At 36.1% G+C, this 23049-nt stretch overlaps 1 protein-coding gene across 3 annotated transcripts in view; it reads left to right on the forward strand.

Annotated features, from left to right (window-relative positions):
- LOC124360830 (pleckstrin homology domain-containing family G member 5) overlaps window positions 1-23049 on the forward strand; it is a 346877-nt gene that overhangs the window by 159886 nt on the left and 163942 nt on the right. For all 3 annotated transcript variants that reach the window (XM_046814769.1, XM_046814770.1, XM_046814768.1), the window contains 2 exons: window positions 716-788; window positions 7591-7696. In XM_046814769.1, the coding sequence (XP_046670725.1) occupies window positions 716-788; window positions 7591-7696 (179 nt within the window). The remainder of the gene's footprint in view (window positions 1-715; window positions 789-7590; window positions 7697-23049) is intronic.

A 23049-nucleotide genomic window follows, 5' to 3' on the forward strand; every position in this document is an offset into this window, starting at 1 on the left:
CGTGTACAATGGCTATAAACCTACGCTTTTTACAGATTATCTTGATCGCGACAGCAAAGAAAACTTTACAATGGCACTGGAAATATAATTCACTTGAACCAGAAGTGCTCATACACGGGCAAAGCTTACGAAAAGCGTGCGAAGCGGTGGAAAACAGCTAATTTTTAGTAAAAAGCTTTACTGAAGAAAGTTTTCTTACGTATCAATGTCACTGATTTTAATGAATTTCATCAAATTGCTTTTAATAATTCCTTTTTAAAGAGAACCCTTAAAGCAACAAACTAGTAAAATTGTGTTTATTCTCCATACTTAACTCTGGCACAACCATCATTATACAGAATATCATGATTACACTTTTTTAATGAACACCAAAATGTGCGAATGGTCGAAACTGGAAGAAAATATTGGAAAAGTACCTTATTAAAAACTAAAAACAGTGCGGAGTTTAAAATTTTGTATCTTATTAGGGCTTGAAATTTTTACATTATAGTATTTGTAATGATATATAGGCTATCACGTGACGAATGTAGTTTGTTTTAACACATCTTTATTACGATTTTTGAAAATAATTAATTGCTGAACAGGCTACCTAGTACATAGTCATACAAGTGCTTAATGCAAGTACTTTGATGTTTAAATTTAGGTTTTTATTAAATTATTTGCACAACTTACATATTTATTTTAATTTAAAATATTAATAAGAATGTGTGCTTAGTTTCAGTTGAGAGGAAACCTCTGGCCGCTTCGTGTGAGAAACTAGTCGATGACGATGACGAATTTTATATCAGGTAAATTTAGTCACATTGTAAAATATATATTAACGATTTTAAGTAATTTTAGTTTAGTTTCACATAAGATGAAAATAAATAATTTAATCACTTAATCTTATGTTAGAATTTATAAAGTGCCTTGGAGAGTCATAATTAATTGTGTATCTAGATACTTGAAGTTGAGTTTGGGCAATTAGAAATGTATAAGTTTCCTTTGTAATGAAAAAAGTTCTGACCTGTGCATGTCAGTGAAAAATATTCTTTGCGAAGGCGTGTAGTTATCCCATTCAATATTTCTGGAAATCTTTCTAATTTGAACAATTACCAGCCAATCACGCCCTGTTTACTAGTTCCCAAATTTCCGTACTTAATTCTTGAATAAATTAAGCTTCTGTTTTGATGGAGAACATTTCTCAATAACCAGCTTTGGCTAAACATGACCTTGTTGAAATTTCAGAAAATTGAAATCTATATTGCCCTTTAGAAGGTATTGTATCGGTTGGAAAAAAGAATACTTTTCTCGAAGTTGAAGATATGAACCCTTAGAGTATCTGCTCTACAGGTTCGAGAACTATAAAAAAAGCAGAATGTATTGAGGATTGGTTATATTGTACGAAATGCAGTATTTTAATATCTAGTGTATTCCAGGAGCCTCACCTGTTTAAGGTACATATCAATGACCTTCACCAGCTGTTACAGACTGCCCACATGTATATGAAAAATATTCAAATTAGTTTAAATATATAGATTGTCTTGTGGATTTTATTTTGATGCATTGTTCAATTTCAAGTTCGAAGTTCAAAAACGTTTATTTTCTATAAATACATAACATACTACATATTCCAATAGTTTATCAAACTATCAGTTGGTATGCTATTATATGTATTTATAATAATGTAATTTACAAATGTTTTTAAATTTGATTTTTACAAAATCATAAAAACTGTAAAAAACAAAGAAACCAGCTAATATAAACAAAAATCTATGCAGTATGAACATAAATATAATAACAGTACCTAAGTAAATAAATACATAAGAATGAACAAATAAGTAAATAGAGAAAAATAATTAGAAAAAAACAGTAATAATAATATATAATAATAAGAAACATTTCTGACAGGTAACAGAGCTGGACGTCGATCTGGGCACATCCATGTGAATACACATGACTAAACAATAAATTATACTAACTGTAGATAAAAGTGATAAATATTTTTAGTAACGGTCAACACAAATTAATTAAAAAAAACATATATATATATATATATTTTTGTGTATGTATATAAAATAATAATTTCATAATATCAAAATCTAAAAATAACAACAAATTAACAGAATGTAACTGAACGACATCTTTAAATTATCTTTCATTGCAGTGTTCAATATGACAAGTACTTCTAAGTACAAAAACCTCCAAGTCTCAGGTCAGATCTAGATTAAAACATTGCTACAAAAATTATAATGTTCATTGGACAAGATCTTGCTTGTTTGCTAATTTTTATTTCACTAAACTGTAGTTTAACTTTTAACTTTGACAAAGTTTAAAGTTGACTCTCAATAGTACTACGGCATGTTTGAAATCTAATTGTCATACAATTTAAAAACTGTTTTTAGAAACACTATTGAATTTTCTGTCATTTAGGTTTGTAAGTTCCTTAATTTAAATTTCAATACTTTTTATTTCCCAATGATAGTGAGCAATTATTACTTTAAGTAATAATTGTGTGCACAAGATATTATTTTATTGGGTTCTTGCGGTAGAAGGGTACTTTAATGAGAACATATTGTAGGCATTATATATACTTACAATGTATGCAAAACAACTACTTAAGCTGCTTGAGACTAAAATAGAATTAAAGTATACTTTACACCGTTATACTTCAGTTTATCTGAGCTCAATGTGAGTCATGAACCACCCAGCTGACGTTCAAGCGACTTTTATTGCCTCCCATACTTTCATCAGGACTTCTAGGGTAACTGGTTCAATTGTAGCTCTGATTCGCTGCTTTCATTGTTCATATACGAACGCTGTGACGATGCACGTTCACAGGATAAGTGAAAGGTAGATTCAACACTAAATGATCACAATGTAGTTTATACATTGTTGATCCATTCCTTGTTCATACAGGATAACAATATCAAAGTCATGCCTCTTTAGTTTATCATCTGGCTTCAAAGCCTATACGGTAGAGGTTTATAACCATTAAGTTTAAGTATTTTCCTCAAAACTTTTTGATCTGTAGACTAGGAACAATTAACTCATGACCAATGTATCCACACATACTTCTTACAAAAATGGGTACATTAGAATTATCCGGAGGTCACTATTTTTGGAAGAGATTTTCTTACCGGGGACTATAAGAACTGACTTTATTTGACTTATTGGGAGAATTACATGTCATTATGACAATCGATTTGACAATGTTGGTGAGAAAGAAGCCACTCTGTTTTTTAACACTCCCGTAAGAAAACATCTTCGAAAAATTTAATAGTGGCCTCCGTAAAATAACACCAAAGTACCCAAAACTTTGATGAAAGTTCACGAAAGTGTCATCTGTCTTTAGCTTACCTAACCGTTTTTTGTCCAATAAGCTGCCAGCTTTCTTCTACTTCTTATCTCCCCTATACATACTGTCTGTCAGAAGGAGTTTTTTTTAAACACTCAACGATACTTATGTACATTATAGAATTAAACTTTGCTAGTCTCAAAACACTGAACTTTTGGCATGATGACTGTGTTTGTAAAAACTTTAACTAGACCTGCGACCAATAATATAGTAGCCACAAACATTGAAAGTATTGATCAATTCCAAAACTCCCAGAGCCATGCATGGACATTTATGGGATTTCCCAAATGTAAGTGACCCATCGGGTTTTGCTTTACCCAGTGCAGATTCAACCGGGCAGACACCCAGAAGTGTCTCCTTGTGAAGGATGAATTGGGTTACAAACCATATCAACGTTCAAGTTCCTAGAACATACGCAGTAGTTGACAAAGAGAAATGGAAATATGCGATTACTATAATGCATATAAAATGGTAAATGAAATAGAATCGTCACAGTCGGAGGTTCTCACTCGTCACGGCCACTAGAGCGGAGCGAACGAGAGACACCGCACCGGGTGTGAGAAGTGACGAGCCATGCGGTCTGCTACTGCTAGCAGTGTGGTTAGATTACGTTCGACATTTACGTTATCGTCTTCTAAAAGTATGTAATTGAATCTTAATCAGTATTCAATGAGTAGCCAATGGCGTAGTGTAGCGGGAACAATGGTTATCGCAAGATAACCGGATCAAGCTATGTCGAGCGTGGCTGCTGCTTGGATGGGTGACCGCTGAGCGATCCTGTCCTTGCAAGCAGCCCGCCTGCCCGGCCATTCATTGGTGGTGGTTCGGAAGTCACCTTTAAGCCGTTGGTTCCCAGGTTAAGTTTTAGAGAGGGCGTTAGCCCTAACTTCGCCTGGTAAAATATGAGGCCGTCATTATTTTAGTTTAGTGGAAACAAAAATTGTGTCCTTATACCCGTTAATGTAACAATTTCGTGGCCTGCCGAAAAAAATTGTATCCGTGACCTTTACACCAGATATGTGTGGTCAATATTACTAATAACAAGCAAGTCTATAGGCCTCATTAATTAATTAGACGATATACAAAAATATACAAACAATATGCGTCCTTACAAGTGTGAAACAATTACGTCATATTCGTCTAAATATATAGCATTTTATTTATCTTTATAATGTGCCTTGCAAATATTGCAGCGAGTCAAACTGAAAATGTTCTTGCAGTGCTTGACTGAAATACAATATACCAATAGTTCAGATAAACGTATCATATATCACTATATATAAATGGTCTTGAACACAAAATAATATCGTTTTCCCTCCTTTCTTGCATGTTCAACAGCGATCAATTTATGAACTTATCAAAAACTTGTGAGTTTATCAGGGATCGATGTATGGACTTATTAATGATTTAGAGAAGTACTTCGCTTGTGCGTTTATCAATGATCGATTCACTTTTTTGTACTCGAATTTTTTTTTTATGAAGTTATCAAACACAAACAAATACTTCACTTATGTATTAGCGATATATTTCTGTACATCAAATACGTAGAAGTATATCGTCTTTGTGTCAATCAATGATCGATTGATGCATTAAAAAAACATATGTGTATCTTTTCTTCATTAGTGATGTTATAATATTAGTAAACACAAAACAATTTACTTTCTAATTAGTAAGGTATACACTTGTTAACCAATAGATACTTTGTTTCATTTTTTAACATCGTAAGATTCCAGATCATGTAATTCTACCATTACCGGAAAGTTCTCTGGTAATTGTCAATAATTAAAAACCTGTACGGAACTTACAGTACAAATTTACCATTTAAAACATTAAACTTTCTTTGCACATGTTTCATGCTAAGGGATGAAAATACGAACGAATAATCCCTAATGTTTGTATTCCTAAAGTGCCTTTCTACAACAGGAAATGCAGTAATAAGATGTTAATGTGTTACATTAAACATCTTATTACTTACATCTTACTCTTACATCATTAGAGTAAGAATTTCTTACTAATGATGACGAAAAACCATAACAATAAAATTTTCAGTACCGTACTGATTGTTTAACCCCTTACCTTTACACTGCCCTGTGGTGTAATGAAGTCAGTACATAATCACACTCCCACGTACCGAGATGGTGTACGATAGCACTGAACCGAGTGCGAGAGGTCCGCGCCAATCTGTAGGAGTGCGGTGAGAGATTAATGTCACTATGACAATAGCTCTGCTCATGACCTCATCGAGGTGGTGTACGATAGCGCTGAACCGAGTACGAGAGGTCCGCGCCAATCTGTAGGAGTGCGGTGAGAGATTAATATCACTATGACAATAGCTCTGCTCATGACGTCATCGAGGTGGTGTACGATAGCGCTGAACCGAGTGCGAGAGGTCCGCGCCAATCTGTAGGAGTGCGGTGAGAGATTAATATCACTATGACAATAGCTCTGCTCATGACGTCATCGAGGTGGTGTACGATAGCGCTGAACCGAATACGAGAGGTCCGCGCCAATCTGTAGGAGTGCGGTGAGAGATTAATATCACTATGACAATAGCTCTGCTCATGACGTCATCGAGGTGGTGTACGATAGCGCTGAACCGAGTGCGAGAGGTCCGCGCCAATCTGTAGGAGTGCGGTGAGAGATTAATATCACTATGACAATAGCTCTGCTCATGACGTCATCGAGATGGTGTACGATAGCGCTGAACCGAGTACGAGAGGTCCGCGCCAATCTGTAGGAGTGCGGTGAGAGATTAATATCATTATGGCAATAGCTCTGCTCATGACGTCATCGAGGTGGTGTACGATAGCGCTGAACCGAGTGCGAGAGGTCCGCGCCAATCTGTAGGAGTGCGGTGAGAGATTAATATCATTATGGCAATAGCTCTGCTCATGACGTCATCGAGGTGGTGTACGATAGCGCTGAACCGAGTGCGAGAGGTCCGCGCCAATCTGTAGGAGTGCGGTGAGAGATTAATATCATTATGGCAATAGCTCTGCTCATGACGTCATCGAGGTGGTGTACGATAGCGCTGAACCGAGTACGAGAGGTCCGCGCCAATCTGTAGGAGTGCGGTGAGAGATTAATATCATTATGGCAATAGCTCTGCTCATGACGTCATCGAGGTGGTGTACGATAGCGCTGAACCGAGAGCGAGAGGTCCGCGCCAATCTGTAGGAGTGCGGTGAGAGATTAATATCATTATGGCAATAGCTCTGCTCATGACGTCATCGAGGTGGTGTACGATAGCGCTGAACCGAGTACGAGAGGTCCGCGCCAATCTGTAGGAGTGCGGTGAGAGATTAATATCATTATGGCAATAGCTCTGCTCATGACGTCATCGAGATGGTGTACGATAGCGCTGAACCGAGTGCGAGAGGTCCGCGCCAATCTGTAGGAGTGCGGTGAGAGATTAATATCATTATGGCAATAGCTCTGCTCATGACGTCATCGAGGTGGTGTACGATAGCGCTGAACCGAGTGCGAGAGGTCCGCGCCAATCTGTAGGAGTGCGGTGAGAGATTAATATCACTATGACAATAGCTCTGCTCATGACGTCATCGAGGTGGTGCAATCCTTTTAATGGAGACGACGTTTACTTTTATTTTTAGCGACAATTTTAAGATTGTCTTGGAGGCAGGAAAGAGGGCGGGCGCTTAAAAGGCAGTGTCTTTCAATCTTTTAAATTTTGCTAAATGGGATGTGTCTTTGAATTTTTATGATTTTAAATTTATAAATCGCTAGCGCAAATGTTTTTGTGAGAATTTGAATTAATCGGGACATAGAGTTCTAGTGCGTGCAGAACAGTTTGCAAAGCCAGATTTTACGTAAAATATGTGGCTATAAATGACATTTTTATTTTTTACGTTTTAAAATAGAACCTTTTCCCAAGTGCCTGGTTTTGACCAGTGACATAATTAGTACTTCCTGTAATCATTCATGCATTTGCTTGAGTTTTTTTGACAACTTAAGAAGATGATAGATTACTATCCTGGTAAAATATTATCATATATGTTTAACATATAACGATGAAAAATGTCCTAACACCTGATATCCTTGTAAGTGGTTATAGCTTACCAAATATTAGTTATTTACATTCTCTCTAAAATCACCAAGGCTATTAAAATTCTATATAATAAAGTATTTGTGCCTTATGTATTAAACATCTCCATTGTCCATGATTTAAAATATCATATTAAGGTCTCAGTATTGAAATGTAGCTTGAGAATGACTGCTAACTTGCGTGTTTTCAGCCCATTGGGTTTTGCGAGACACGGGTTTCGAAGATCCATGCACTGCATGCCCACTTCTTCCTCCACCCAGGGCAAGATATTCCGCAAGTTCGGCAGCCAGAGTGACGTAAGTTTTTACTTTTATCAAATACCTCAACAGTGTGTTTGACTGAAGTATTATTTATAATATCAATCTTGAATTTTTCCATTCCAGCTGTAAAAGTTCCTATTCCTATTCTGCAAAGGGAGTAATTTACGATACGAATGAAAAACGCGTTAGCCCAATAAAGTGTTAATCTTGAGGGTCATCAGCATTCATGTTGCGAACTCCCCTGTTGACTTTGTGTGCCATGTTTGTGTGGGAACCGTAACTGGTGAGGGATTGAACTTTCCCATGAGGTCAGTGTAGAGATCAATAACGCCGTCTTTCCATTGGTTACTCAGTGAGAGATCTAATTACATCAGAGCGTATAGTATACTCGTATATATCAAAGCGCGCATACAACAATAGTTTTATCCTCCATCTGCCCTTGGTAAATCTCAGATGTTTATTTTAAACGTTACTCTGATGTGGAATGTATGTCTTTTTTGTCATTGCTGGCAATGAACGCGAAAACAAGATGAAATGAATATAAATATATGGAAAAGGAAGTGATAGTAAGAGTGGTAGTGAATTACTTAACCGCTAAGTCAGCTGAAAAAAAATCCTTTTGTTCAAAACAGAGATGAAATACCTAGTATAAAATAATTGACAGTAAACCTAAAAAACGTGGAATAGACATTTTGAGGAGTTCGCTAAGAAAGCTTCCTCATCCCTCATGATTTGTAAAGAGAATACAAGATGGACAGTATCGGTGGTGAATTTTAGAACCACCGTCAGCTTGAAAAATTCCTTTGTGTAAGTCAGAGGTGAATGAAATGGCAAGTAATAATAATTGACAAGATGCTTAATGAACGTGGAATAGATATTTCGAGGGACTCGCCATAAAACTATCTCATTCCTCATGATCTCTAAATAGATATTATCTTTGTCTCATCAGGTGCACAATTGAGAACACCGACTATAGTCAGGTGCACAATTGAGAACACCGACTATAGTCAGGTGCACAATTGAGAACACCGACTATAGTCAGGTGAATAGTCAGGTGCACAATTGAGAACACCGACTATAGTCAGGTGCACAATTGAGAATACCGACTATAGTCAGGTGCACAATTTAGGATGAGACAATGAAAATACTTTTTCACCTAAATTGTACTACTTTTTTGTAGTTTGGGTGTCTCTGATGTCGAAACGATGTGGGAGGGTTAGTTCCTTCGTCGCGACTATTTTTGGATCCCTTCAGACGAACATGACTCCAGATTTATGGAGTCAAGTCTACAACAGCATCAGATTTCAGATGCTGCACGTAAGATGAAGGTGAACCGGAGCTAAAATCAAAACGCGCATGAATCATCCCTTCTCACCATAACCTTCTTCTAATTGCAATATATTATATACATAGTGACCTAGGAGGTTTTATTTTATCTTTTGGTATAATTAAATTTTCTTTTTTTTCATATATATGTGCGAGTATGTCATTTGTCAATATCTCATATAATTATTCTTAACTTGCTTACAAATTTGCTTATTCTGTTATTTTCTCGTTGCCTTTATGCGTACCATAATACCAAAGGATAAATATTAGCTAAAGCTCAGCCAAATCCCACGGAATGACATAGACCAATCATGGTACTTAATGACTTTAAAGAAATTAAGCTTCATGCAAAATTTCAAATCTATAGGTCATATCGTGTTCAAGAAATTGCGTAGACAAACAGACAGAAAATAAATTTTTACAACCATCGAGTGATAGGCTTCGCTAACGCTCAGCCAATAATAAACTGTCGCTGCGTGCTATTAAAGGCAGTTTACTGCCAACAATTAACAAGTTTATTGTAATTATTTTTCATTACATCCACAATTGCGACAGATCCAGGAGTTTTGTCTGGGTTTGTTCAAAAGATATTTTAGATGGTAAACGTAGATAAAACTATTACCAGGAATCATCAGTTACCACCAATTAGGGCTCAGCCGCGAGTCTCTAGCCAGATGACTGTAATTGCCGACTAGAAACTCTATTACACGATTCTCGCTTATCCCCTCCGTCGATCTAACTAATCTCCAGCTAACTTGAGTTATCTAGTTCCACATTTTAATGAAAGCAACGCTAGAAGGAGATTAAAAATTAAGTATTCCAGCTTCTAACTTGTGAAATATAAGATTTATAATTTTAAATTTCTGGCCTACATCAATATGATTCTATTAATTGTAATAATATTCTTTATTACAAGAAAATATATTTTTACATTTATTACAAACGTCGTATTTTTTCCCTAAAATATGTATGTCGTGTACTTATTTCATTTAATATCACGACTGAACTTTTACACCCCTTAGTTTGAGGTGTAAATGTTGAGTTCAGATTCACCTTCTGCTTAGTGCAGCGTCTGAAATCTGATTCTGTCACAAACTTGACTCGTGGAATCTGGAGACATGTTCGTTTTAAGAAATATAAAAATGAACCAATCAAAACGTTGCAACATCAGGGATACCTAGACTACAAAAGGTAATATAATCTAGGTTAATCTTATTGTCTGATCAGATGCAGAATTGAGTGGACTATGATGTTTCTGACCCGACGACCCGAAAAATAGTGTTTTTTACACATAACCTAGCTATGTTGGGAAGAATTAATTCAATATGAATGTTGAGTTTACATTTAGTTCACCTTCCTCTTAGTGCAGCGTCTGAAATCTAACGCTTCACAGACTTGAACCTTGGAATCTGGAGTAATATTCGTTTAAAGAGATCCAAAGGTCAGCGACAAAGAAGCTCGAAAAGAATTGGGAGTGCCGATGGCCGAGCGGTCTAAGTCGTTGGACTTTGGGTCTAAGTTAGAGATAGCGCAGGTTCAAATCCTGTCTGTGACCGTTGCACTTTTTATCAGTACCATCAACCTCGTACTGTATCGACTCTCCCCCTTATTCTGTTTGATAAGATCCTCGCACAGGCCAGTGGCCCATGAGGACGGACAGAATAAGGCTTAAAGGGGATCGGCCTCTCCTTAAAAAAAGAAAAAAAAATTCTTTGAATCGTTTCAACACCAAAGACACTTAGACTACTGAATACAGTGTAGTTTTGGTAAAGACGTATTCTCATTGTCTCAGCCATTAGTTTTTAATGAAATCATTAATATTCTCAAAGTTTTGCTTTGAACCCGTTCACTTTGTACACAAATACTGGTTTCAGCTGATCTTTGAGTTGCGATGAATCGGTGAGATTATTTATGCTCTCAGGGAAACCATTTATCAATCTGACAACTTGCGGAGGCAAACGTTCAAAAGCAGTCGTTATATTTTCAGTATTTTAAAGTATCCTTTCCTGTAGCTCCATAATGGTGAATATCTTAGTCCTGAATCGAAAAAAAGCACTTCATTTTACGATACAGAATGACCTCAAAACTTAGAGACATAGCAGAGAAATCGATGTTAATTCCTGAATGAATGTTCACGTGATTATTGTATTTTCAATTTTGAAACTCTTTTTAGGGACTAAATATTCATGTTACTTAATTAAAGCCTTTTTAAATTAAAAATTAAGCCCTACTGAATTTATAATGACGAGTAATTATTTCCACTAATCGATGTTTATGCAAAATTAGTAGTGTAGCAAGGTGGACTGGTTCCAATCCTAGCTAAAAGTGGTAAAAGTACAGAAAACTGTATGTGGACATTGAAATCTTATTGTTAATAGTTAGCGTGAGTACCTGTTGTAAGTTCGTATTGCTGATCAATCCAAAATAGGGAATCTGGATGCTGATAAACACTTAAGGACGATATTGATGTACATTTTGGAAAATAAATTGTTGAATGGATGCACGCAAATGAAAATAATATACGTATTATAGTCTCTCTGGTGGTTCTCGTTATGAACACACTATGTAATTGGCAACTCATGATTAAAAGTCACTCATACTAAAAAAAAAATAAAAAACAAACACACACTTAAACGGAGAATGTATGGAAAATGGATGAGAAAACTATACTTATATTCAGGTGACCTGTTTAACTTATCCGGCTCCCATACATAGTGTAATAAATGGGTGTCCTCTCTGGCCTGGCCAAACTGCCAGTAATGCATATCCGTCTGTACAAAAATATTAAGGCCAGAAATACATACGAGTATCCGCTTGCTTGTACAAAGCCGGCAAGATCAGTAATACATATCCGCGTGCACAAAACTTACAAAGCCAGTAATGCATATCCACCTGTACAAAGCCTGCAATGCCGATTTTGTAAATGTATGTGTAGCCTACTTAAATATTCCAGCGACTCATCGTAAACTCGTCCACGGAGTAAAATGCCTTTGACACCAAAATGGTTTTTTAACTGAGCTTTACATTTATTTTATTTCGTTGTTTAATACTTTCAGGAAGACTGTTGATTAGACTTGTCACCAACTTGAGATGGTTTTAAATTATATTAAGACTAGAGAAGATTAAAATAATGTACCACACAAATTGACGAGAACATATTTCTCTAGTGTTCAATATGTTCAAACCTACTGAATGTAAATATATTTATCAAATTCTTGCTGTTTCAATTTATATTTATCGTTGTCACATCTAGTAGTTTATAATCTAGTTTTAAATTTTATTACATACAATTACAAAGTAAGTAAACTATAATTAATACACGAAGGTAATTTAGACCATAAACTTAATTTCCGGGAACGTCAAGCGCTCTTCTCGGAACCATTACAACTAAACTCGATTACACAACGCTTGCTTACGTAGTTACAACAACTAAATTCCTGTTCGACATACATACATAAGTTATCGTGAGTTCCCGGAATTCTGACCTTTACATGACCGATCAGTATCGACGTGGGTCATGTTATCGACACGTTTATTGCTAGTGACGTCATCCACTTCCGGCCTGGAACGATTACTTCCGGGCGTTCCCTGCTCGACCAGGTATAAAGCAAATTGTGTTGGTTCTATGATTGTTGGTTGGGTTTTCAGATTAATAACTCTGGAACTGGATACGTGGTAAAACATGAACTACTGATTGAATAGTTATCGATATAATACATTTTGAAATGTTTGCAACTGTTAATTCGTTATGTCTGATAATACAAACTTAATTATTATTGATTACGCCGACATGAAAGTTGACTTGTTCCTCTTAGTTTTCAGAATGCGTTGTTGATGCGGTGTTGTGTTACACTACATTGGAGATTGTTCGTCACTTTTTCCTCTTAGTTTGCAAAATGCGTTGTTGATGCGGTGTTGTGTTACACAACATTGGATGTTAGTAGTCACTTTTTCCTCTTAGTTTGCAAAATGCGTGGTTGATTCGGTGTTGTGTTACACAACATTGGATGTTAGTAGTCACTTTTTCCTCTTAGTTTGCAAAATGCGTGGTTGATTCGGTGTTGTGTTACACAACATTGGATGTTAGTAGTCACTTTTCCTCTTAGTTTGCAAAATGCGTGGTTGATGCGGTGTTGTGTTACACAACATTGGATGTTAGTAGTCACTTTTTCCTCTTAGTTTGCAAAATGCGTGGTTGATTCGGTGTTGTGTTACACAACATTGGAGATTGTTCGTCACTTTTTCCTCTTAGTTTGCAAAATGCGTTGTTGATGCGGTGTTGTGTTACACAACATTGGATGTTAGTAGTCACTTTTTCCTCTTAGTTTGCAAAATGCGTTGTTGATGCGGTGTTGTGTTACACAACATTGGATGTTAGTAGTCACTTTTTCCTCTTAGTTTGCAAAATGCGTTGTTGATGCGGTGTTGTGTTACACATCATTGGATGTTAGTAGTCACTTTTTCCTCTTAGTTTGCAAAATGCGTTGTTGATGCGGTGTTGTGTTACACAACATTGGATGTTAGTAGTCACTTTTTCCTCTTAGTTTGCAAAATGCGTTGTTGATGCGGTGTTGTGTTACACAACATTGGATGTTAGTAGTCACTTTTTCCTCTTAGTTTGCAAAATGCGTTGTTGATGCGGTGTTGTGTTACACATCATTGGATGTTAGTAGTCACTTTTTCCTCTTAGTTTGCAAAATGCGTTGTTGATGCGGTGTTGTGTTACACATCATTGGATGTTAGTAGTCACTTTTTCCTCTTAGTTTGCAAAATGCGTTGTTGATGCGGTGTTGTGTTACACATCATTGGATGTTAGTAGTCACTTTTTCCTCTTAGTTTGCAAAATGCGTTGTTGATGCGGTGTTGTGTTACACAACATTGGATGTTAGTAGTCACTTTTTCCTCTTAGTTTGCAAAATGCGTTGTTGATGCGGTGTTGTGTTACACAACATTGGATGTTAGTAGTCACTTTTTCCTCTTAGTTTGCAAAATGCGTTGTTGATGCGGTGTTGTGTTACACAACATTGGATGTTAGTAGTCACTTTTTCCTCTTAGTTTGCAAAATGCGTGGTTGATTCGGTGTTGTGTTACGCAGTATTAAAGATTGGTTGTCAATTGTCCCTCTTAGTTTGGGGAATGCGCCGCTGATGCGGTGTTTTGTAACACAATAGTGTAGATTGGTCATCACTTATTCCTCTTAGTTTGTAGTACGTGGAATTAAAAGAAAATAAGCTAGTATTCCTTGTACACACTTATTCTTCTCTTTGAACGTTGTTTAAAGTACGTTTACAGTCACCCATTCTAGCTCATCATTCACGTTACGTTCGGTTAGGGTAATTTATTTTAAGTTTAAATTTGTTTTAAATCGGCTTCTTGGATCAACGAACGACGATGATACTTACATTACATTAATGTTGATTTACAAAATAACACAAAAACATACAATAAACACATCCTTCTTTCGGAGGGTATTTTTGATGCTTATCATTACGCATATTAACCCCTTGAATGCTGTGATACTCTTGCAGTACTGACACCTCACTGCGGGGTTTTTTTTGCCACTTGCAACCAAAATTAATTGTTAATCATTTTATTGGCAAAAACAATATTATACAGCACTCTGAGTACTATTTATTTAGAGGGCCAGTTCCAGAATACAATAAGGAGTAATTAGGGGGAAACCCGTATTTTTTATATAATGGGATGGTGGGGGGGAGGGGGGTTGAAGGAACTAAAGATGGTAGGAAATTATCTGTTTATAATTCTTTAGCAAGTGAAAAATAATACTCACAATGAAAAGAAACGTATTTATTTAGAACATTTGTTTGTATTTACACTTTGTAAAGCTCTTTGAGTTATTATTCAATAATTTTTGAGTTCGTGGAATAGTGCAAAACACGGCACCACACACAGCCCAACATCGCATTCAGGCGCACTGGTAGCGCGATTCCGCGGCGTTTTCTGTTCTCCTTGTTTTGTGTTTTTACAAACGTGACAAATACGTTGTGCATTTTTCTTTTTTTCCGTGGATGGTACAAGAGAATGGAAAATGACGCTGTGTTAGACGCATTGGATTATCACCCCACAGAGGGTCGGCCACCTTTCTGTTTTGTCCGTGGGTTCCAAATTATCAGCCATTATTTGGCGAACAAGCTCTAGGTGGAACTGCTGCACACGTTGGTTTTCTGCCTGTTTGACAAAGGTATATGGCATGTGCATTTAATATAGACATATCCAAAAAATGGAAAAAAAGCTTCTTATACCATCGAGTAGTTCGGCGTACACATTCTACATTGACGATCATCATGTCCGACCTGTCAACTGCTCCCATGTTTTGGTTGTAGTCATGAACAGATATGGGTTTCACAATGGCCGCTTTTGTTTTTCTGTCTAGTTTACCAGTAGATACCATCTCATCTTTGTGCTCCGATGTCAGCATGACAACTTCTCGTTTATCAATCCACCTGACTGCTATACTTTGTGCCATTATTTAGGGCTTCCCGCTCACCTACTTCTAGCTCTTTCTGAAACTGTGGCATTCCCAATCTTATAGATTTTACTGTCCCACAAGCATTAGTTTTGTTTTTGTGCAAAAATGTAAATAAGTCGGGACTGGAATACCAGTTGTCAATAAATAAGCAGTGGCCTTTGTTGAGATAATTTTGGAGAAGAGTTGTCCACAATTGCTCCGGAAATACCAAGATTTTCGGAATTGGAGTAGTCAGTGTCTTTCCCAGTATAAACAATGCTATCAAAGTATGTAACCCGTCTCACAATCACATAACAGGAATAATTTAATTCCAAACCTACTTCTCTTTGAGGGGATGAACATTTTGAAGCCAAGCTGTCCTTTGAAAAGCAACAAACTTTCGTCAATGCATAGATTTCTAAATGGTTTGAAAGTTGCGGGAAAATGCTGCCCTGAAAATATCAACCACTTCCTTTATTTTACTAAGTTTTGCCATGAGCGGGAGGAAGTGTATTATCAGAAAAGTGCAATAAAACGCAAAAATAATAAAATACCTGTCTTCTAGACATGCATTTAGAGACACTATTCTTATGAAAGAGGGTCACTCGACCAATAATCTTCAATGGCTATTTTTTTGTTATGTACCATCAACATTGTAGTAGCCAAAAATAACTTCATTTCTTTCTTCGTAATTGGGACCCACTTTTTCAATCGAGAGTGTTCTGAAGGGGGGGATGTGGAAACAATGTACTCAAACTGTTTGTTTGTTTCCAAAACAATTAAATCTAACAATTCGTCAGTAATAATTTTTTCAAAGCAATACAGTTCAGAACAATTCTCTGAAAATGTGTCTGAATCCACTACCCCACTTTTCCGAATTATCAAATTCAAAAACTTGTGGAATAAAATCAGTTGATGTCCATGAAATGAGTGTATTTAGTTTTATTTATATTAACCCCTTCGTTTTTTATTACTTTGGTTTTTTTTTGATTTTACTTTAGGTTTGAACAGTTTTTTTCTCTCTATCTTATTCTTTTTTCTATTTACATTAGAGGTAGTTTTTTTTTCGTTTAGAAATTACCCTACTCGGTCCAGGTAAATTCTGTTCCTCAACGATGTCAAGATCACTAACCTCCTCTAATAATAGTGTAGTACAATCAAGATCCAAGTCGGATTCAGATTCACTTACCGATAATGTTGGCTGGTATAAAGGGTCAGTATCAACAACGTCATCATCCTCTGATAAATCACTCAAATCCAATCCTATTTCAGAACTCGGCATTTCTAAAAATCTTCTAATCTCATACTCGGCCTTCGTTATCCATAGACATAATGGTAGTCTAATTATCCAACAACAACAAAATTATGTCCAGTAGTAATACTATTACTAGTAATTATATTTATATAAATAAACACTATATAAATAAAACACCTCAATAAGTCCGAAAACACATAAAAGCACAAGACAAGACCACTTCTGTGACTGACATTTGACAAAACTTATTCAGAACAGAAATGCACGTGGTTTTGTGGTAGTTGAAATATAATATATCAGGTAGCAGCACCAATCAACAAGAGAATAGTGTCCAGATAGTTCATATTGAGGCCGCTAGATGGTGTGGGCCCCTTTGTTCAGTAGTAGTGGACTACAACAAAGAGATACATCGTGTTCCGTACATTTACGGGCGTAGCAGTGAGGGCTCCGCGGACGAAACGTATATGTACGTTTACAGCAGTCAAGGGGTTAATGCTACTGTACACCAGAACACAATTTTGGACATTTATTACAATTGTAACTAAGCTTTACGATAGTGTAAATGAAACACGGCGAATTGAAACTGAGTATCAGTTATGAACATTCGTTCAATGAAACCACCAATTAGAGGAGGTGGATGTTCATCGTCAACTTCTGTAATGGTTTTCACAGGACAAAGCCAAATCTATGTTTTTGGTATGTGTAACTCTGAACTTATGGGGATCAATACTAATTATGTTGGGGTGTTGCTATTCAAGTACAATTGTGTACTCAAAACGGCTTCCCACTCTGCAGATAATATTTATATTCCCGAATCCAACTTTAATTAGACAGTTGGCAAGAAACTAAAAGACGCTGCAAGTATAAGTATGATATTATTGTAATACTTACTCGCCCAAAAATGGACGGAAAAACGTAAAACTGGATCAGCAGACTGGCGACAGCTGCCAAACCAACGCGAAGTATTATTAAATTAAACGGTCATTTTGAAGTCAGACTAAATGCAATTTTCTTTATTTTTCGCAGTGTTTTCGATATGGATTCTGCCATAAAACTAAGTAAACTTAATTTACAGGCACAGGTTTGTTTATTTGCATTCCATCGGCAAGCGCCAATTAAAACATTTTATCACAATCAACACGTACAATATGACAATTAATAAATACAAACAATAAAAATTAAAAGTCTAATAACAAGTAAATTGACACAGTATAGTATTTTCCTCTTTTGTACTCTTAGGTCAAGAAGCTAATAGATCATGCACGTAATTTTGAAAAGGACCTTTGCGCTGCTTCCGGAGTGACAGGATATTCTGGATGGGTAGGTTGGGGTTAGGGGCTGCCGCCTGTCGATAGTCATGAGGAAGAATATAGGGCACTAATCTCAGTCATGTGTAGTCGGAAGAAGGGGAAGCCAGCTCTGAACCAGCCACTCCAGTCAAATTAGGCATGGGGTAGCACGCCCTTATGTCTAGGCTAGCAAGACTTTGACTCTTAGAGAACCCCACCTACTTTAACAGTCATCTCCCGCAGTAGACTAGACCTATCGAATTACCTTTGCGCCCCAGAATCTCGACATTTGCAGTTAGTGATATGCAGCTCCTGGATATCCATAAGGTTGCCCAGATTTAAGTGACACATCTGTTTTTGCTGTGCCCATTGTGGATTCAACTGGAAGATATAAGCTAGTCAAAAGTAAACCCTGCAGGGATGCACATATAGCACATTAATAACAAGCAATATCAGTAACAACAATATAGTATAATAGTAAACAATAACATTAACACGTAATAAAGTTCTAACTTAGACATACCAATAACAGTATTGATTAAATAAATGCTTTGTTTGTCCTGCTCCTTCTTGAGGCCAATGAGTCTTAGAACTCCGAAAACTCTAGATTAAGAAATCTTCCAGAAGCCAGGAACCCTTAGTCGGGATATTTTTGTTGGTTCCTGTAGGACTTATAGGCATGTAAAGTTGGTAATTTGGTCTATCTTGAAACGTGACTCTAGTCAGACAGTTAAAGGAAAGTATTTGAAGTTATACGTTATGTATTATATGAAACATGACTGAAGGCAAAGAAATGTGTTTTATACAAAGTTTTTATTCTCCTTGAGGCATTATTTCATCCTTATACATTGTAAAAAAACATCTTTATCTTAAGCCATTATTGACCATATTTTGCCAAATAGACTCCTTTAAATGACAGCATATCTTAAACTTTAACGTAATCCAGGAAGTTATTTTAAGTATTGAGATTTAAATAAATAAAATTAAATAAAAATAAAAATTGGTTCATTAATTGGCTTGGCTATGAATGTGACTGCTATTATCCTACATTTGTATTGAGAATTCTGAAAAGTGAAATCGTGAATATGAAAAAGTTGGTTACATTTAAATGAAATAAATGAGTAATAATCGTCAAAATCGATACCAAATGAAAAGAACACTTTGAAAATGAATATCAAACGAAGCGTGATGAATGTGTAGAATATTGTCCATTAAGACAAAATCTGTATACATTTAATCCCGAACAGCATGACTATAAATCACGTGACACAGATGTTGCCGTGCTTCCCTCGGGAGATTATAAAACTGTATCGATACAGCACATGCCCTGCACACACCCGCACACACCCGCACACACCCGCACACATATATCTCATATTTAGTACTTTCTCTCAATAACAATTGATATTTTTGGGTCAGGAGCAATTTACTCCAAAAGTTTTATTCAGTTCCACGGTTTTGTTGAATTTTTACGAGTATTACTGAAAAGCTTGATTAATAATTGAAGTGCGAAGTACATTTTGGTATATTTTTATTGTATCAAAAACAGCTTAACAGCCATTTTGATTGTAACCCCATAAGAACAATATTAAGCCTTATTAAGGGATATGTCTGGTTTTAAATAAATGGTTTATACGCATTTAAAACGCTTTTTTGGACATTTTCAAACGCCATTCAGAGACAAATCTTAAATTGTTATGAGTATTTCAGATAAAATACTCAACAAGTACATGTAGGAGCTTAAACAAATTTTGCATCTAATTAATTATAAAGAAAAGGTTAAAAATATAATAATTAATTTACTTTTTTTACATAACCACCCCTTAATGGAATACACTTGATCAACCTTGTTCGGAAGACTACTTGTGGCTTCGTAAAATAAATGTTTTCTCCTGGTCTGCAAACCTCTGTTCTGTAGCAGAATTCACGGACTCAAAGTCATGAAATCTCCTTCCTTTAAAGCTTTTTTTGTCAAGTTGGAAAACAGGAAATAATCACTAGATGCTAGATCTGTAGATCTGGTCGTAGGGTGGGTGGTGAGTTGCTCGAAACCACACTTCCGCAGGGCAGTCTGTGCTACACAAGACTGATGAACTGGAACATTGTCAAGCAGCAGGAGAAAACCTTTGCTGATCATTTATTCTTACTTTTTTGCAATACGATTGGCCTTAAGTCCCGGAATAGTTCGGCATAACATTTCCCTGTTATTGCTCTTCTGTTGTCAAGGTAATCAATCATCAGTATCCACTTGTATCACAGGAAACTGTGGCCATCACTTTTCTGACTGATTTCTGACTTGTTCCTCGGTGGTGGAAATCTCTCACGCCGCCACTGCATAGGCTGCTGCTTGGTTTCCATGGTCCAATGGGAATTGGTGAAGCCTTGTTTTATATACAATCACTAGTCGGCCCATCGAGTCTTTTGGGTAATTTTAATAGAGGCGCAAAAGCTTCCAAGAAGAAATAACACAATGATGTATAATAATAACCAAATTTGTTGCCTTCTTTCAACCACTTTTGTAACCAGAATAGGCTATACTGTGCACAAACTATGATCTCAAATAATTTAATTTATTCTTGAAAAGTCTACAATTTGATGGACATTGGAAAGGTTGAAAGGATAAGAGGATTTAGGACAGTTGCAATCGTTATATGTTACGAAATATATAACAAACACTACGTTTCGAGGATTGAAATCCATCCGTCAGTCGTAAAAGAACGTTAATACATAAAGATGTACGTAAAACCTACAACGTGTGGTAATGGACTGCTATTAAAATAAGAAAGTAAAGAAAGAAATACCCGAAAACCGCTTGAAGTCCAATCAGGATTGGCGTGTTCAACTTTCGCCTGTGCTAGTGTGATGTGTGTTTGTGGTCTAGACGTCTGTTTTCTGGGAGTCAATACTAAGGCAAATCCTTTTGTAACATTTCGGCCACCAAGTGTTGAAGTCTTCTGATTTCATGAGAACATTACATTTTTCTTCCTACCGTGTCAAATTCAGGATGAGATTTATCACCTTACTGACAGTGTAACATGTCTTTGTTTTCTCAACTTTCTTCTGATAATACCAAAATCCTTATCACTGCGCATAAATAAATGTCCCCTTGCGGGAAAGAATTTATTTAATCTCTATAAATGCGTTTTTCCAGTTCAAGTGTTGAGAAACCTTGACTGTCTTAATCGTGTTTCTCTTGCATCTGTCGGTATTAATTATTCACTTCGTCCTTTTTTCTGACCTCAGTTCCTTCTTCTGCCGTTAAACTCATTACGAATATTTCTTACTGATGAAACAGATAATTCACGAAACAATTCAAATAATGGCAGTAGGTCAACACTAGGTCATGTTGTAGTTTCCGCCACATACAACCAGATCAGTGTTTCAATATAATGTGTAAAACAGATGTTTCCAAAGCCAACGGGAAAATGTGTTGTACTGCAGTAAAGGGCGATCTAAAACTGCAGCTATACTCGCTTTATTGCCTGCGGACAAGTTCCTTTTCTGCAGAAAACGATGCACATACCCAGGTGGACTTATCAAAATTCAATCAAATTTTGGACTCGTTTCCTTTCTGCACTTAGCGATTCATATGCATCGTATAATCATAGTACAAATTTAGGTCAAATTTCAATTAATGCCCAACAGTAAATGTTAAATTTCTTCAATCTAAAAATATTTAATTGGTAAAAAAACCATGAAAAATACTCTTTATAATTATTTAAACAAGATTTAAAAGTATTTTTAGTTTCAGAACAAATTGTCACTAGAGGATGCGGCAGCTGTATAACCTTCACTGATGGCAACGAACGGAATAACATCTTTTAAGATAGTACCTATAACATCTATATCTATCCACATTCATTAAATTTGTATAAATGGAAATAGCCGAATTTAATTTATTTCAATAAACATTGAATCGCAAAAAGTACTTGCTCCGCCGGGACTTGAACCCGGATCTCTCACTTGCCGAGTGAATGTGCTACCATTACACCACAGAGCCCTCACTTTTTACGATTCAATTATTTTGAATTTGGCCGTTTCTTTCACATATGTGTTTAAATAACCAAACTAACATATGATCGGAAGACCAAATACCTGTCAAATGACTTCTATTTACGTTCATTAAATTTGTATAAATGGCAATAGCCGAATTTAATTTATTTAAATAAACATTGAAGCGCAAAAAAGTACTTGCTCCGCCGGGACTCGAACCCGGATCTCTCACTTGCCGGGTGAATGTGCTACCATTACACCACAGAGCCCTCACTTTTTACGATTCAATTATTTTGTATTTGGCCGTTTCTTTCACATATGTGTTTAAATAACCAAACTAACATATGATCGGAAGACCAAATACCTGTCAAATGACTTCTATTTACATTCATTAAATTTGTATAAATGGCAATAGCCGAATTTAATTTATTTAAATAAACATTGAAGCGCAAAAAGTACTTGCTCCGCCGGGACTCGAACCCGGATCTCTCACTTGCCGGGTGAATGTGCTACCATTACACCACAGAGCCCTCACTTTTTACGATTTTATTGAATTAATAATAATTTATTGAAATAAATCTATACCTATCTAATATACATAATATATCTATCTATATCTATACAATATATAACACAAATGCCTCAGAGAGCTACTATAACATTTGATTAGATGTAATCTGCAAGATAAAGTTGGAGTTCCAAGTCCATCTAACTAGTTGCAAGCCCGTTATCTTTATAGCGATAAGACTTTTGATAGATTCACTGATAACGCCGTAAAACGGATTCTTAGTATTCGCCAACAATGTAGAATAATGGCCGAAACTCATTATTTGTGATCAAACAAGTTAAGAATTTGAAAGCACTTAGCGGAACCTGACCCAAATATGCAGGCAAATGAATAAATAAACCGAATAATAATACATTACCAATTGATTCTTTGTTTAAAGTTTGTTATTGACGGTGGAATATTTGAATAAAATAATAGGATTTCAAACATTTGCAATCGTTATATGTTAGAAAAAGTACAACACTATATTTTGACGATTGAAATCTACCC

Source organism: Homalodisca vitripennis, chromosome 4 (assembly GCF_021130785.1).
Source record: "Homalodisca vitripennis isolate AUS2020 chromosome 4, UT_GWSS_2.1, whole genome shotgun sequence".
Taxonomy (NCBI): Eukaryota; Metazoa; Arthropoda; class Insecta; order Hemiptera; family Cicadellidae; genus Homalodisca; species Homalodisca vitripennis.